Below are 17,760 nucleotides of genomic sequence, written 5' to 3'. Positions count from 1 at the left end.
TGAGTGCAGGAAGGGTGTCACTTGGATGGAAGCCCAAAGCAGTGACCTGGTAAATGCGTGGACCCCACCCCAGACACTTGGGCCCATCTCCCAGCTACCCTTCCTCTCTACTGACTCCCTGAGACTAACTAAGCTCTAGGAAGCCAGAACTAAGTTGAGCTCTCACCCAGCCCTTCCCAGATATTCAGCCTCCGATGGGATACTCCTTTCTACCCGGATCCACCTGCCCACTTCAGCCTCCAGGCCCTTGCCTGCCCAGTGCCCTGCCTCTGCGATGGAAACTGACTCATCTTCCACTAAGGCCTGATCTAAAGAAATCCTCCACCAGGAAGCCTGCCCTGCTCTTCCAGATGCCTCCTGTGTCGGAATAACAGCAGAGCAGCCTGCATCTCCTGACCCCAAGCACAGTATGTGACCTGGCTGCTGACTCTGAACCAAAATCTCAGGGTGCCAACAACTTGCCTCCAGCTCTCCTCTGGTTCTGCCTCTGAAGTGCTGTGTGACCTGGAGCCAGTGCCTCAACCTCTCTGAGCTACCCCTAGCAAGGCTTCCAGGGGATGATGGTACAGGTCTCTCACTGTATAACTGGCCCAGCCGGGAGCCGAGAACAGCTCTCAGCTAGCCTGCTAGGACAGGAGTGCGGTTGGGGGACCCTGTCTTCTCTGGCTGTGGCCTGTGCGTTCCACCTCATTCCAGCCCTTCTTTCCCACCACCCACCCAGTCACGTAAACTTCAAGTGCACACTCTGCCTCACCGACTGCCTTTATTGGACACTCAGCCCCAGGACACTGGCGCGTGCAGGAAGGGCGAGGGGTGTCACTGGAGCAGGGACCCTCGGGCGGGAGGTGTGGCCAATGATGCCTCCTAGCCCCCAGGACACGTGCCGTGGCCCCCAGACATCTCTGTAACCCTCGGAGCTGACCCAGCGGAAGGGCGTGTGGGGTCGTGACCCTGACCACCCACAGGACATCTCCCCCAGTTCCAGGCTCACTTGGGGGTGTTGAAGGGCACGGCGCGCTGATTCATGGGGTTGTCCGGAGAACGCAGCCACTCCTTCTTGAGCATCTGCTTCAGCTGTGACAGCCGCATGTTGGGGTTTTCTTGCTTGAGCCGCGGCAGCTGTGCCTCCTCGAAGGCAGTGAATGCCGCCCGCATTCTGCGCTCAGGGTGTCTGTCTGCCGCCTCCTCCGCCACGCTGATAAAGACGCAGGCGTCAAGGGGGGCTGGGGCGTGGCCCGCTCCGCCCCCAGAGGCTCAAGCTCCCCTCCGGGCCCCAAGCCCCACCCAAAGACCTAGGCCCTGCCCCGTACCTGAGCACTGCGATGGCATCCTCGATGGTGCGTGCCTCCACGCTGCCCTCCTCCAGCAAGCGGCGGTTCACATTCTCCTCCAATGGCACTTCCAAGTGGCTCTTGGCTTTCTCGGCTGGGGGGCGGGAGCGGCCGGGGGACAGAGACATACCAGAAACAGAGAGAAATAAGCAGAGACGCAGAGTTCCATGGAGATGAGAGACACCATAGAGAAAGAAGCAGGGGAGAAAGTGAGGGAGGCAGGCAGGCAGGCAGGCAGAGAAGGATGCAGGAGGATGGAAACGCAACTTGAGCTCCACGCCCAGTCCTACCTTCGGGATGGGCCAGTCCTGCCCGCGCAGTCCCCAAACTAACTTCCCTACAGCCCACCACTCAGGAGGCACCTCATATGTGGCTGCTGTCTCCTCACCTCGGGGCACCACATCAGCTGTGGGGACCCCGGGGAGCACAAGCCAGGGTCTGGTGTGGAGTAATTACACACGTGTGTGCCTATATGGCGTCCGTGCTCAGAGCCAGGTCTGCCATGACACCACCTACCCACCCTTCACCTTGCAGAGCCCAGGCAGCTTCTCTGGAGGTGAGGAGGGGGGTCTGGACTCAGTCCAGGGGGTAGGCCCACTGCCTATTGTTTATCAGGTAAAAAGGGCAGCTCCAGAGTGCGCCGAGGCCCCCACCTGGGTCCGGGGCTTCCTTGTGCTGATGGTCTCGGCGGAGCGTCTCCTCAATCTGGGCGCGGGTGACCTTGCTGGAGGTGGCCACTCGCGGGGCCTTGCTGCCCTTAAGCCTTGAGTCCTCCTCCTCTAGCAGCCGCTGTGTCTCCTTCTTGCGCTCCAGCTGCTCCAGGCGCCGCTTCTCCTTCTCCTCCTGGGGGATTGGGAGTCAGGAGTGGACCCCGTCCCACAGGCATGGGGTCCAGTTTCCATCTCAACCAGCGTGGATGGAGGCCTTGCTGTGTGCTAGACACCGTGATGGGCGTAGGGGACACGGATGGGAGCCTACCTGGGGGCTCCCATCCTATATGACTAGGGAACAACAGGGAACCTTGGCCAAGGCAGTGGGTGGGTGGCTCTTGAAGAAAAAGTGATAACTGGGCTGGAGGAGGAGCCAGCCAGGAAAAGAGCTGGGGAAGAGGAGAGTCCTTAGTGGTGGGAATGGTGGGTGCAAAGGTCCTGAGGCAGGAACCACCTAGCATGACAGAGGAACAGAGGCTGGTGTGGCTGGAGGGAGGAGGGGAAGTGTGGAGGACGAAGACGTGGGGAGGGCAGAGGTGGTACCATGGGGAGCCTCAAGGGCATGGGGAGGGGTTTGTACTGGATTCCAAAGGCGACAGAAGCCACTGGGGTCTGGACCCATTTGCCAGCTGGGACAGTGCTTCTGGCTTTATGAGCCAGGAGACCTTGGGAGGCACCATCGAAGTGTTCCCAGCTGAGCGTCACAGGGGCTGGGACTGATCCCACCTTGGCACCCCAGGGAGGCCTGGATGCCAGCTGGTCGAGGGGACATGTGGCCTGTAGGACTTGTCCGTGGCCGCTGCCCCTCCATTGCTCCAGGGACAGAGCGAGGTTCTGGTTCCTCTGTAGTGCAGTGTGGCTGTGTGGCCGTAGGCTTGGAATATTCTGCCGCCTCCCGCCCAGCACTCCCAAAGGGCACTGCACTGCAGGCATTCCCACCCGCCCACTCACTGCCTGCAACTCTGCCATCTGCCTGCCAGGCCTCAGGGCTGGTCCCTATGCCTGCAGTGCCCCTTGTGACAGGGCTAACTGCCCCAGAAAAGGGATTCCTGAGGACACATACTGGGCCTCTGACCTCCAACCTGCCTGCATGATAGGAAAGAAGCCGGGGGGGAGGGGGTGGGGAGGACGGGGAGGGTGGCGGTTAAAGATCAAGGCTGTTTGGGTGCAGCTGCTAGGATCCCATGTCTGTAGGGCCATCGTGCTCTGAGTCTCAGTTTCCCCATCGGTCAGAGGTAATGTCCTCCTGAGGCTCCCCGACCACTGTGTGGTGCGTGTACAGCCCATGTTCACCCTGTCCACAGCACGGCCTTGCCTCAGGGCCTTTGCCCTAGCTGTTCTACCCTGCTGGGGCACCACTGCCAGCCTCCTTTCCTGATTAACTCTGGCTCATCCTGAGGTCCTGGCTCCCTGTCCTTCTGCTCTACCACACGGCTCTTTCCTGTGTTCCACAAACCCCTGTTATCTAGTCTGCCAATTATCTGGTCAGTCCCTGAGGTAGGAGGCAGGCCCTGGCCCAGCACACAGTAGGTGCTTAAGTAAAAGTGTGCTGGATGAATGAGTGAATGAATTCCAGAAGGCTCCAATCTCAGGAAGGACATGCAGAATGGGGCCATTAGTCTCTAGGGACATGGGACTGAGCCGGGAACATGAGCGTTTATACTTTGACATTTGGCAGACTTTTTTGAAAAAGACACTTCCAGTTTTTTATAAAGGCCAATTAGCAATTGGCAGCATCTGGTGATGGGTGAAGGATGAAGCTGCGGGCGGAATATTCTGGAGCCATCCAAAATGAGGCCTTCCCTGGTGGCGCAATGGTTGAGAGTCTGCCTGCCAGTGCAGGGGACACGGGTTTGAGCCCTGATCTGGGAGGATCCCACATGCCGCGGAGCAACTAGGCCTGTGAGCCACAACTGCTGAGACTGCACATCTGGAGCCTGTGCTCCGCAACAAGAGAGGCGTGACAGTGAAAGGCCTGTGCACCGCGATGAACGGTGGCCCCCTCCCTGCAACTAGAGAAAGCCCTCATACAGAAACAAAGACCCAACACGCCAAAAATAAATAAATAAATAAAATAAATAAAAATTAAAAATGAGCGTCAAAAATAATTGAGATGGAGCCCAGAGAGTCAGGTGCTCATTGCCGAGTTGCTTAATATGGAACAAATGGAATCGAAATGCCAACCTCTGGGCAGAGCGATGAATTACAGCCCAGCCCAAGGCTGATGCCTGGCGGCTGGCAGAAATCTGGCTGTGCGATCCCATTTAACAGAGGACATGGCCTTTAGGGTACGGCATTGGGTGAGAAGAGCCTTTGGTGTCACATGGGTGGTAGATGCTGGGTTTTTTTTAGTGTTTTGGAACAAACGTGGATTTGTTTCTTTTTCATAAAGACAGTATCTTTTTTTTTTTTTTTTTTTTTTGCGGTACGCGGGCCTCTCACTGTTGTGGCCTCTCCCGTTGCGGAGCACAGGCTCCGGACGTGCAGGCTCAGCGGCCATGGCTCACGGGCCCAGCTGCTCCGCGGCATGTGGGATCTTCCCGGACCGGGGCACAAACCCGTGTCCCCTGCATCGGCAGGTGGACTCTCAACCACTGTGCCACCAGGGAAGCCCCAAAACAGTATCTTTTTAAAGCAGCTGTCACATAAGGAAAGAAAGAGGGACCGGGTGTGCTGTGTAGACTGTGGGCCCCCCTCACCCACCAGCAGGAAGAGGGATAAACAAAACCCAGAAAACCACCCCATGGGGAAGGAGAACCATCAATAGCTCCAGGTAAAACACTCAGGAGCGGGGGTTCCCTGGTGGTCTAGTGGTTAGGATTTGGCGCTTTCACTGCTGTGGCCCAGGTTCAATCCCTGCAGCACAGCCAAAAAAAAAAAAAGAAAAACACTCAGGAGGGGGCACTGCCTGGGAGGGGCATGGGGGCTGGGAATGTTCTAGAGAGCGGGGTTGGCAAACTCTGGCCCTCCACCTGTTTTGGAAAAGTTCTAGCCTATTTGCATACGGTGGCTTTGTGCTACAGCGACAGGGTGGAGTAGCTTGGAGAGCCTGTCTGGCCCCTATTGCCTGTCGGACCTCTGCCCTGTGTGTTCTTCCAGGTGTATACTACACAGGTGAGTGGACAGGCAAATGCTCCCTGGGCCACACCCCTGGGGCATGGACGCTTGCAAGGCTACTCAAACCTCATCACAAACCAGAAGGCAGATCCCTGGCTTCAGCAGGCGCCAGCCTGGTTCCAGCCCCTCCTCACAGCCCTGTGACATGGACTTCCTGCCTTGTCTGTGCCTCGGTTTCCTCATTTAGAGGATGGGGATGACACCGAGGCCCAAGATGCAGGCCCGGGGAGGGCTCCTGGGACCCTGGGCTGGGCTGCTGCCTCTGGGACCGTGGAAAGGTCTCTGGCTTTTCTGTCTAGACAATGGGTCCTTGGCAGACATTAGTTTTCCCTTTGGGTTTTCAACTTTCCTATATTGTCAAAATGTTGACAGTCAAAAGGAAAATTTAAAGACCTCCATGGACCCAGTGCAACATTGAGGGCGCTGAGGGGAGAGAACCAGTGATATTCAATTCCAACTAAAAACAAGGCAGGATCCAGCCCTGCACAGAAAGACAATGGGAAAAACTCGGAAAAGTGCCCAGGTGCCCCCTGAACTGGGCACGCAGGCATGGTGTGTCACCACTGCTATTCCAGAACCTTTAACATTCCCAGTTGGAGCCTCTCACCAGCCCAGGGCACTAGAAGAGGCTAAGAATGGTTTCTGGTGCCACCTACTGGGCCAAGAGGGTCAGCATCAGCCCTGAACCACTTCCAGACACCAATTAAGCACCCACTGTGTGTGTGGTGCTGCGGCCCCCGCAGGAGACAGCCAACCATCCTTGCGCTCTTTTGTGTTTTTATAAACACCTGGAAATGCCTGCAGGCCCCAGGTCAGCAGGTCAGAAACAGGATCTATCAGCATGTGTCAGCCTCTGGCTCACTCTGCTGTGGGGCCATCTTGTGCACTGCCAGGGGTTGAGCAGTATCCTGGGCCTCTGCCCACCAGATGCCAGCAGCACCCTCCAGCTGCCAGTTGTGACGACCAAAAATGTCTCCAGATGTTGTCAAGTGTCCCCTGGGTGCGGAATCGCTCCAGAGTGAGGTACTGCCAGTCTAGACCAACCCTGGCATCACACAAAGGAGAGAAACAAGCTCGTGGAGGGCTTGCCATTCCCTAAATGTGCCAAGGCCTGGCCACCCCAGGGCCTTTGCACGAGACTTTGCCTCTGTTTCTGTCTCCCTTCTTGCCCTTGCTCCATGTCCAATGACTCCTCACCCTTCAGGCCAAAGACCCAGGGGCCTCTCACCACCTTCTACTGTGTTGACCAGCCACCTTGCCCATGGGTGGGGCATGGGAGCCCAGGGCCCACCCACCTTGCGCTGCTCCTTCCTCATGACGTGTTTGTCCTCATCCTTCCAGTAGGCATCCTCCAACTCCTTCTGCTTCTTGGCATCAGCTGCTGCCTTGGCCTCAGCCCTCCGTGCCCGGGCCGCTGCCGATTTAGTGTTCTCGCCCTGGAACTTCTTGGGCATCCCTCAGAACGCTGTGAGTGGAGGGCAGGGACCAGTGACTCTGGGGCATCCACCCTTGGCAGCCCCAGACTCACACCTGTGCAGCTACGACCCCCTTGGGGCCTCTATAGCTCTGTCTATAAAACAAGGGCTTTGGATTTATTAATCTCTCTTAAAAAAAAAATCTACTGAGGTGAATTTTGCATAATACAAAATGAACCATCTTAAAGTGCACAGTTCAGTGGTATTTAGCACATTCACAATGTTGTGCAACCATCACCTCTATCTAGTTCCAGAACATTTCCATCACCCCCACAGGAGACCCGTCCCCATGAGCAGTCCCTCCCCACCTCCCTCCCCCAGCAACCACTAATCTTAATTTCTGTCTCTATTGATTTGCCTATTCTGGACTTCTTTCACTCAGCATCATATTTTCGAGGTTCATCCATGTTTGAACATCTGTCAGTGCTTCATTCCTTTTTATGTCTGAATAATATTCCATTGTTTGGATGGGCCACATTTTGTTTATCCATCTGTCCATGATGGACACGTGGGTTGTTTCTACTTTTCAGCTGTTACAAGTCATGTTGCTCTAGATCCCTGCGGGCCAGTCTGTGCGAGGACCCTCCCACTCTGCCAGCTATGAGGCCTCAGTGTCCTGGCCCCACAGCCCTGAGGCCAAATCCCCCTCCCCCTGGGTAAGCAGCTGCCGTGAACTGTTCCCAATGATCCAGCCCAGGCTCGCACAGCCAGGAGATTTTAGAACAATTGTAAAGCTGCTGTCCAGTGGGCACCTGGTCTGTGTGAGTCCCATACTGGGTGCTGGGGAAATGATGACACCAAATGGGAGGTGCCACACTTCCCACACCCGGTCCCCTACTAAGCATTTTATATGGCCCAACTACATTGAATGCTCTTAAAGCCTTAAACACGGGGACTGTCCTTATTCCCTTTCGAAGGTGGGGAAGTCAAGGTACCTGGCTAAGTTGCACAGGGCTGAGTCTGGAGTCTCACCTCCAAAGCCTGCCTTTCAGGTGAGGAAGGGAAGCCAAGAAATTAAGATCACCCCACCTCCAGAGTGCTGACTGAGGACACAAGCACTGTGCGGGTGCGGTCAGGGCAAGCCTTCAGCTCTCCGGGCCTCAGTTTTCCTCATCTGGGAAATGGGCTGATGTCCCTCACTCCTGGTTGTCCTCTCCCCACTGAGAATCTCCAGCTCAGTTCCTTGCTGAACCTTGCAGAAGTAGGCCCAGCATCGAGACTGAAGGGGAAAGAATGTGGGGGCCATCCTGGCTCAGGACCACCAGGCAACCCCCCACCACCAACCTCCTAGCTGTGTGGCTTATGGGGGAGGGGGCTCCCACCTCTGAGCCCTATCAGCTCCTGTTTGCAGTGGTCGTGCACGCTGGGCTAAATGCTTTACATATAGCATCTTGTGAGTTCTCACAACCCTGGCAGGTGACAGCCAACCTGAGAACTGAAGGATAGGTTGGAGGCAGCTTGGTGGGGATGAAGGGTTGAGACTGTTGGTCAGAGGGCACAGGATGTGCAAAGACCCTGTGGCAGGAACAAGGCCATGAGCTACAGGCTGCATGGAGGCAACTGAATCCGGTGTGGGTGAGCGAGGGGGAAGGGGAGGGAAGAGAGTGAGTGGGAGGGTGTGAGGCTGACAAGGAGGGATAAGAAAGAGCAAGGATTTTATTCTCTGGGCACCAGGGAACTGTTAGACGGCTCTGAGCAGGGCATGAACACATTCTGATTTACACTGTCATGTGGGTGGGTGAGGGGCTGAGGGAATTATGATGGTGCAATGGGCAGAGCCAGAGGTTTGGAGTCCGATGGAGCTGGGCAATAATAACCGGAATGCTGACTGACTAATGTAGTCTAAACTATGTCAACCCCCGGCAGCAGCAAGGCCAGGTACTTTTCTCCCCATTTTACCGATGAAGAATCTGAGGCTTTGAGAGGGTAAGTGACATGCTCAGGGCCACAGAGTGGGTTAGTGGAGGGGCCCAGATTCCAACCCAGGCCCAGACCCTCAGTCCCAACTTCGTCCTCCTAACCATTGCCCCACCACAGGGTCCCAGCTGGCCTCTCAGGGAACATCATTGCAGATCAGGTCTCTGAGGCCACTGGTGCCCCTCACGTGACACAGAGAGGCAGTTCCTCCAGGCTGAGACTGGAGCGAATCCCATGGGGCAGAGCAGGGCAAAGTAAGGGAGATCAATGGACCCAGGATACTCAGGGTTGAGTCCTGGCTCTGCAAGCGTGGCTGAAATGCTCCCCTAAGCCTCAGTTTCCTCATCTGAGAAGTGGGGTTGATTCCAGTCCCTCCCTGCACAGGATGCAAGAGCTGCCACAGCGGGGCTGGATATGCCAGCCTGATCCTGTACTTCTCCCAGCTGCTCCTGGGCCCCCTGAATCAAACATTCATTACTGAGCATCTACAATGTACCCAACAGAAAACCTCACCTGGATTCCCCAGGAGAGCACTAAGAAGCGGGTGGGGGTCACAGTCTAAGTGTCAGATGAGGAAACTCCCCACATGCCACCTCTCCTCCATCTCCCCCTCATTCTCTCAGCAACAGCCACACCAACCTCCTTGCCTTTTTTCAAGCCTACAAAGCATGTTCCCACCTCAGGGACTTTGCACTTGCTCTGCCCACCACTTTTGCTCCTCTTTTTACCCAGTTAATTCCTATTTAAACTTCAGGGCTCAGCTCAGGTGTTGCCACCTCCAGGAAGCCTTCCCTGACACACCCCCTGACTCTCAGACCATAAACTTCTCTCTGAGGTACTTGTTTAGGTTGCTATCTATGTTCATTTTCAGGATTATTCGATAAATGTCCATCTTCCCCACCAGGCTGGGAGCTCTATGAGGGCAGGGCTGGGACTGCTTCAGTCAGTGCCCTGCAGAGTAGGGGCTCAAAAAATGTTTTGCACAAATGAATGAACAAGCATCTATTTCCAGGGTTCCCTCGGTATTTACTTCACACCCTGTGTTGTGTCCAAACTCAGCTTCTCACTTCTCTTCCCACTCACTTCCCTCTCCAGCCTCTGAGCCTTTGCTCTTGCTATGCCTTCACCTGATACACCCTCCTCTGTCCCCTCCTCCTGTGAAAACCTGCCCATTCACAGAGACTCAGCCGCAGCATCTCCTCCTCCTCATGTTGCTTAAGACCCCCAATTCCATCCCAAAGTCTGACAGGGATTTTCTGACCCGCTCTTTGGGCCAGACTGAATATTTATGTCCCTCCAAAATGTATATGGTGGCGCAGTGGTTAAGAATCCGCCTGCCAATGCAGCGGACACGGGTTCGATCCCTGGTCCGGGAAGATCCCTCTTAGATGCCACAGAGCAACTAAGCCTGTGTACCACAGCTACTGAGCCTGTGCTCTAAAGCCCGCGAGCCACAACTACTGAAGCTTGTGCACCTAGAGCCTGTGCTCCACAACAAGAGAGGCCACCACAATGAGAAGCCCACACACCGCAATGAACAGTAGCCCCCGCTCGCCACAACTAGAGAAAACTCGTGCACAGCAACGAAGACCCAATGCAGCCAAAATATAAATTAACTAATTTAAAAAAATGGTACCTTATCCTTTAAAAAGAGAGAGAGAGAGAGAGACAGGGCCGGTGAGGAGGTAATAAAGGTTAAACGAGGTCTTAAGACTGGGGCCCTAATCTAGTATAGCTGGTGTCCCTATAAGAGAAAAAGTCACCAGAGCTTGCTCTCTCCACCATGTGAGGACACAGTGAGAAGGTGCGCATCTGCAAGTCAGGAGGAAAGCCTGCACCTGGAACCAAACTGGCTGGCACCCTGATCTTAGACTTCCTAGCCTCCACAATTGTGAGCAAATAAATCTGTTGTTTAAGCCACCCAGTCGTGTTATGGCAGCCAGAGCTAATACAGACAGCTTTTCTCCTCTGTCTGATACACACTCACACACATACACTTTGTCATTCAGTAAACACGCACTGTGCACCTAGTATGTGTGGGATGCTGGGGAAAGAGGCAGTGCTGATGGGCTTCCTGACAGAATGGGACTCCCAGGGTGGTTGGGAGACAGACAATAAGAGTGGTAACTCCAGATCAGAGCTGTGACGGGGCCATATGGACGCTGAGGAAGTCGGGAGGGGGCTTCTGACCCAGCCTGGGGAGGGATGGGGAGGGGGTGTCAAAGGGCTTCCTGGAGCAGGCATTAAAGGAAAGACTTAAGGGAGTGGGGAGATCCAAGCCCCCAGGGGTGTGGGGGAGGCAGGCTGGGAAGAGGGGATTTGTATTCCAGGGTGATGGGAAGGTGCGGAGGGCGTCAGAGCCTTCTGGGGTTGGTAAGGAGGTGAACTGGAGGATTGAGACAGAAGCATGGAGCTCAAACAGGGGGTCTAAGGAGTGGCTTTGGCTAAGCAGTGGGTACACTTAGGGGGGAATCAAGACCTTCGTGGTTGATTGGATGTGAAAGTAAGAAAGAGAATAAAAGATGAAACTCAACGCTGCCTCCTCCAAGAAGTCCTCCCGCTACCCCTTCTAGGCTCCCCCAGCCCGTCGTCCCTCTCCCCAGCCCTGATCCCACTGCAAGAGGCCAGGGACGCCCGTACCCAGCTCTGTCACCCCCAGGCCTGTAAGCTGCTCAGGAGCAGGACCGGAGATAGGTGGCCTCGAGCACGACGCTGTCCCTGTGGGTCTCAATCGTCCGCTCCGGGAAATGGGCATAGCCCCTGCGGGAGCCCTGGAGACAGTGGTCCAAAGCGCCTCCGTCTCCGAGCACCCCATCTCCAGCCCTCCCGGGGAGGTGGTCCCAGGCCCAGCAGCCCCGCTGGGCCCACCCGCATCCCGCCCCCCGGCTCCGCCCGCGCCACTGCCGCTCCTACCTCCTTCCCCCGGCGCCGGCCCGGTCGCACCTCCGTGACGTCACCGCAGGGCTTGCGCGCTGAGCCCTAGGGGGCGCGTGCTGATTACGTCTCGGCTCCGTCGCCCTCTTGGTAGAGAAGATGCTGCTTTGGTCTCCAAGCCAAGGGCGTTAGCCGTTTCTTTTTGTCTTCAGGAAGAGAATATTTTATAAACCCTCATCCCTTGCGCTCACTTCATATGTTAGCTAGTCAGGAGAGGAGAGCAGAAACTACAATCTGGACCATTGTCTCTACCAACATGGCCGTTGCCCAGATGAAAAATGGAGTCCTCGGTTTCACATGTGGGTCTGGCGGCGTCAGTCAGGAGTTGCTTGGCCGCCAGGGCGCGCCAGAATCCGCAGTCCGCGCGTGGTGAGTAGACGCGCTTCGCCTGAGGAAGGCTCAGGCCCTTCGCCATCGCTTTGTGCTTTGAAGAAGCTTTCCTAGTTCACATTCTGTGCCTCCCTGCTGCGAAGTTGAAGTGGGAGGGGGCAGAAGAAAGGGACAGAGAAGTTAAAACACTCCGCGCTGTCCAGGTCGGGAAACAGGCTCAGAGAGACCAGGAAGTGAATTTGACCAAAGTGTAATCGAAGGACTCAGAATCCCTCCTCCTGGATTGCTATCCACCCCGCACACACCTTGCCCTTTTATTTTATTCAACAATTAGGTTTTGGGGACCAGTTTGTCCCAGGCACCTATACTTTAGGTTTTCTGCACTTACTAAGCCTCAGTGTCCTCATCTGTAAAAATGGTAGTACAAGGGGGCTGAGAATGATTATACTGGGCCTGGCTGTACGGAGAGAAGCAGGGCATGGTTTTAGGGGCAGTTTAGGCAGGACGGGTTGACCACATAGTCCATACTCCAAAAGGCAATCCCAGTGACACTGCTGGCACCTGAGTCGGATTGTTTACCCCCCTGCTCTCAAGCCTCGAGTGGGTCCCCACTGCCCTGCAGGACTCACCCTACCTTCCCATCTCATCTCCCTCCTCTTCCCCACTCTCAGCTCCAGCCACACCAGCCTCCTTTCTCCCAATTGCCAGACACAGTCCTGCCTCAGGGAATTTGCCTGTGCTTTTCCCTCTGCCCGAAGCTTTTCCAGCTTTTCGCACGGACGACTCCTTCACTCCTTTCAGGCCTTGGCTCAAATATCACTTCTTGAGAAAGACCTCCCTGACCTCCCCAAGGATCAATAGTTGGTGCCCCGCCCCCAGCCCTCTTTATTTCCTTCATAGCATCAACTTGCTTTGTTGGTTTACCTGTTTATTTTCAGTCTCCCCTATGGTTGTGATGTCTGGAGGATGGAACCCCTTCACCTGGAATGATATTTGTCATCAAGAAGAAGGGGCTCAGCATAAATATTTATTGTTGTTCAGTATGGGGTGGGGGGTGAAAGTGCCAAAGGCAACACCTAGTTAAGCTTCTACTGGTAAAGAACCAGGCTTTAAAAAGAAAAAAAATTTTTTTTTTTTTTTTTAATTTAAAAAGAGCCAGGCTTGTCACATCTTCCTGAGGGCGGGAGCCTCTTATGTCTGTTGACATATCTGAGGGGTGTAGGTCAAGTGAATCGTTCCAGAACAAGTTAAGTCTTCTACAGATTTCTGCCACCTCCCAGGCCACAGGGCATGGCTCGCATTCCTGAGAACTCTTGACTTTTATTGTTCTGACATTCTATAGCTCTTAGATGCTCACATTCTCAAGTAAGTATTGAGGGTCTACTCTGTGCCTGTGCTAGGAGCGCAGCAGGGAATGAGACAGACACAGTCCCTGGTCTCCTGGGGCTCACAGGAAGTCATACAAAAAATTATGATCCTGGGCTTCCCTGGTGGCGCAGTGGTTGAGAGTCCGCCTGCCGATGCAGGGGACACGGGTTCGTGTCCCGGTCCGGGAAGATCCCACATGCCGCGGAGCGGCTGGGCCCGTGAGCCATGGCCGCTGAGCCTGCGCGTCCGGAGCCTGTGCTCCGCAACGGGAGAGGCCACAACAGTGAGAGGCCCGCGTACCGCAAAAAAAAAAAAAAAAAATTATGATCCTAACCTTGGCTGGAAGATGTGCCCCGTGTTGAGAGTGGGCTATAGAAGCCTGCAGGCAGATTTTATGCGACACACACGGTTTTATCTGATACAATGATAAATTTTATTTCTTTATTATATATTTGTATATTCATATACCCGTATATGCCTAAATACACACATAGAGAGCTATATTAACAAATACTGCACTGCAAAATGTTACATGAATAATGTACACAATGAGGAAAATTCAAATTTGGGTCTTTTTTCCCCTGTAAAGTGGCTGTTCATGTTAAGATGCACAGACATTGCCTTTTGTCCCCCAAATATTGTTAACTCTTATGCTTTTTGAAATGTTCCTAAATTGCTTTTTGAAAAGATCCCTTACTTTTGAAAAAAATTAAGTCTCTCATAACCATTGTTTATTGCCGGGAAAATATTTCTTGTCTTTATGACTTAAATCTTTTCTCCAGCAACCATAATGATTGTACCTTTCCCAAATTCAGGCTCCAAATTCAGAATAAGACAACTCTGAAGATGTCTTTTATGCCTCAGCTCTCATTGGGCATCCTGAGATTGCCATTGGTTAACACAGATATTTGTTCCTTCACCTATAGAAGCAAGGACAAAACTATCATCAAGTTTGTCTAGAATTCTTGGGGACTTCCCTGGTGGCCCAGTTGTTAAGTATCCATCTTCCAATGCAGGGGACGCAGGTTCGATCCCTGGTTGGGGAGCTAAGATCCCACAGGCCGCAGGGCAACTAAGCCTGTGCACCACCACTAGAGAGGAGCCCGTGCAGGGCAACTAAGCCTGTGCTGCAACTACTGAGCCTGTGCACCAGAACTACAGAGAAGACCCCCACAATTAGAGAGAAGCCTGTGCGCTGCAACGAAAGATCCCACATGCTGAAACTAGGACCCAACGCAGCCAAAAATAAATAAATAAATAAATTTTTTTTTTAAAGTTTTTTAGAATTCTCCAAATCTTAATTAATTCCAAACTGTTAGGAGAGCTTTTTCATTTACCAAATTTAGGATTTTTTTTTTTAAGTGATAAAAAGAGAGCCATATTCCTCTGTTGGTTGTACTGATGTAAAATTTGCTAAGATAAGTATCTTTCAATGATTGTATACTTTTCAGGTTACAAGAAGCATGGCCATGCAGAAGCACAAAGATTGCTATGAAAAGCAGCTGCAAAAGTATTTGTTTCTTGGATTCTAGATCCACAAATTCTTTTCTTTTTGTTCAGTGAAAGGTCTGGAGAGGCAGTAGGGATCTTGACTCAGTCACATGGGAATCATCCAGCGCCATTGTTTATTTCAATCTTTCATTGGATTCAGTAGCCAGGATTCAGTAACCTTGTGTAAGAACTAGGGCAGCAGCAGCAGAATTTGTGGAAGCTTCAGTGACTGGGTTCTAGGGTCTCTGCTCAACTAATTGGACCCCATACCTGCAGACTGCGCTTCAGATAGAAAACACTCAGCATTCTCAGCTCCTGTGAGATATTCCTCTTTTCCCCTTCATGTGTCACTCTCCATCACCGTAACACTAAACCCTGCCACCCTCCTTCCCTCCTCAAAGAAGGAGAATCCACAGTTGCCTCCCCATGTTAAAGAATTATCCCAACTCAGGACTCCCCTGGTGATCCAGTGGTACAGAATCCACCTTTCAGGGCAGGGGACGCGGGTTCGATCCCTGGTCAGGGAACTAAGATCCCACGTGCTGCGGGGCAACTAAGCCCGTGCACCACAACTACTGAGCCTGAGCGCCTCAACTAGAGAGAGAAAACCCACACGCCACAACTAGAGAGAAGCCTGCGTGCTGCAACTAGAGAGAAGCCCATGCTCCACAACGAAGATCCCGCGTGCCACAACGAAGAACTGATACAGCCAAAAAATAAAAAATAAAATAAAAGAATTATCCTGGAGCTTCTCTGGTGGCGCAGTGGTTGAGAGTCCGCCTGTAAATGCAGGGGACATGGGTTCGTGCCCCGGTCCAGGAAGATCCCACATGTCGTGGAGCGGCTGGGCCCGTGAGCCATGGCCGCCTGAGGCTGCGCGTCTGGAGCCTGCGCGTCCGGAGCCTGTGTTCCGTAACGCGAGAGGCCACAACATTGAGAGGCCCGCGTACAGCAAAAAAAAAAAAAAAAAGAATTATCCTGACTCAGGGGTGATCTTATAGAGCTGTGCTGTCCATTAGAAGTAAAGGTAAGGTGGGCCACTGATTGGGTTTAATACTTCCTAGGCACCACATTAAAAAAGAAAAGAAACAGGTGGAATTCGTTTCCTGATAAATTTCACTTAGCCCAATGGAGCCAGGATATTGTGACTTCAACAACTAATGGAATTCTAAAACAAGACATAGCAAAGATCTCAGAAATCTCCCATTTTCGAAGGTTTAAACTTGCCGATAGCCTTGTTGGCACTAAAAATCAAACCCCTCAAGTTATCTCATTGTGAGTAAATAGTAGTCTGACATGCATTTGATGGTTCCACTCCCAATCCTGAAGTCTACCCTATCACAGGCTAACGTGACTAAATACTGCAGGAGACTCGGAGGAGGTCATTACAACTGTATCAGCAAACCCAGCCCATCAAGAGTAGAGACAAATATTTGGGTTATCTCACTTACAATAATGTGTTCCTCTTAGGGGCACCCCATTCTGCTCAGAAAAGCTCTCCCCTTAAGAGACTGATGTTTGACTCACGCCTGCTGTGGTAAACAGTACCTGTGTTCCCATTCAACCTCTCCTTTTCTGTATTACTGCTTCTTAGGAGGTCCAGCTTCTGCTTTAGAAGTCCCACAAACCCGTTTAAATTCCTTCGCCAGTGTCGATTTCCTCGTCGTAGCCAGCCCAGGGCAGTCTACACTACTGGCAAACATTTCCTGCTACACAAGATAATACTTAAGGTCAAGCAGAACAGTCTGTGACCAGAAAAAAGACAAAGCGGCTTGGATCTCTAGAACAGACCCCAGGTTGAATTGGGGGCATGTTTCCTTTGCCTGGATTTGGTCATCTAGGCTCCTGGCTTTGGGGCCCGTAAGAGGAGGCTTTCAAGATTGTCCCCAGTGATCCCCCACCATCCGGTATTTTATGCCTTTGTGTAAATCCCTCCCTTTGGAGCAGGCCGGACTTATTAACTTGCTTTTTTTTTTTTTTGGCCATACTGCACGGTTTGCAGGATCTTAGTTCCCTCACCAGGGATCGAACCCAGACCCTCTGCAGTGGAAGTGCAGAGTCCTAACCACTGGACCACCAGGGAATTCCCTTACATTTAATGAATATCACACAGCAAAAGTGATGAGATGTCACTTCCAAGATTAGGTTTCTTAGACTATGGGTTCCTATGCCTCAAATTCCTAGCCTCTTTTGCAGTAAGTGTGGCCATGGATGGAAGTATGCTGTGGGGATTTCTAAGAAAGCTTTTTCTATCCTGATAAAAGGGAGATGCATTTAAAAAAAAATTTTATTTATCAATATTTGTTTATTTATATTTGGCTGCATCAGGTCTTAGTTGTGGCATGTAGGATCTTCTCTGCGACACATGGGATCTTTCGTTGTGGCGCCTGGGCTTCTCTCTAGTTGTGGCCCACGGGCTCCAGAGCGCACGGGCTCAGTAGTTGCAGCTTGTGGGCTTAGTTACCCCATGGCATGTGGGATCTTAGTTCCCCAACCAGGGATCAAACCCACATCCCCTGCATTGGAAGGCGGATTCTTAACCACTGGACCACAAGGGAAGTCCTGGGGAGATGCATTTTTGTCTTGAATGTAGATGTGATAACTGGACATGCAGCAGCCATTTTGCAATCAGAAGGCAACAAGCTTGGGGATAAAGAGGACACACTGAAGATGGGGCAGCCAAAAAAGAAAAAGTCTGTGGTATCATGGAGTAGGTGAAAGGGCACCTGGAGCTGCCTAGTTCTAGATTCTGGACTTCTTGTTACATACGAAAAATACATCCATGTGTTTAAGAAAAAAAAAAAAAAAAAAAAGACCAGAACGTGCCTTCCATCTTGGGTGTTCTCTCTTGGAACACTTATCCTAGTGGAAGCCAGCTGCTGTGTCATGAGGCAGCCCTGTGGAGCGAATGAGCATGGAACTGGATCCTCTAACCCCAGTGGAGCCTTGAACTGACCTCAACCCTGGCTGCAGCCTCATAAGAAACCTTAAGCCACAAGTACCCAGTGTGAAACTGAATAAAGGAAACTTCATTTAAAATGGAGTCAGGAGGCCAGAAGGGGGAGCTCTCTTGCACTATCACTTGAT

General features: G+C 52.6%; 1 protein-coding gene across 1 annotated transcript; it reads right to left on the bottom strand.

Moving 5' to 3' along the window:
• Nucleotides 1–744: 744 nt before the first annotated feature.
• CCDC124 (coiled-coil domain containing 124) lies at nt 745–11,417 on the bottom strand. Its single transcript, XM_067032467.1, is given in 5 exon segments — nt 745–1,195; nt 1,311–1,425; nt 1,985–2,174; nt 6,454–6,623; nt 11,191–11,417. Coding segments are annotated over 5 exon segments (858 nt in total). The 5' UTR covers nt 11,366–11,417; the 3' UTR covers nt 745–987.
• Nucleotides 11,418–17,760: the final 6,343 nt, after the last annotated feature.

Source organism: Kogia breviceps, chromosome 4 (assembly GCF_026419965.1).
Source record: "Kogia breviceps isolate mKogBre1 chromosome 4, mKogBre1 haplotype 1, whole genome shotgun sequence".
Taxonomy (NCBI): domain Eukaryota; kingdom Metazoa; phylum Chordata; class Mammalia; order Artiodactyla; family Physeteridae; genus Kogia; species Kogia breviceps.
This window is presented reverse-complemented; position numbering and strand designations above follow the sequence as displayed.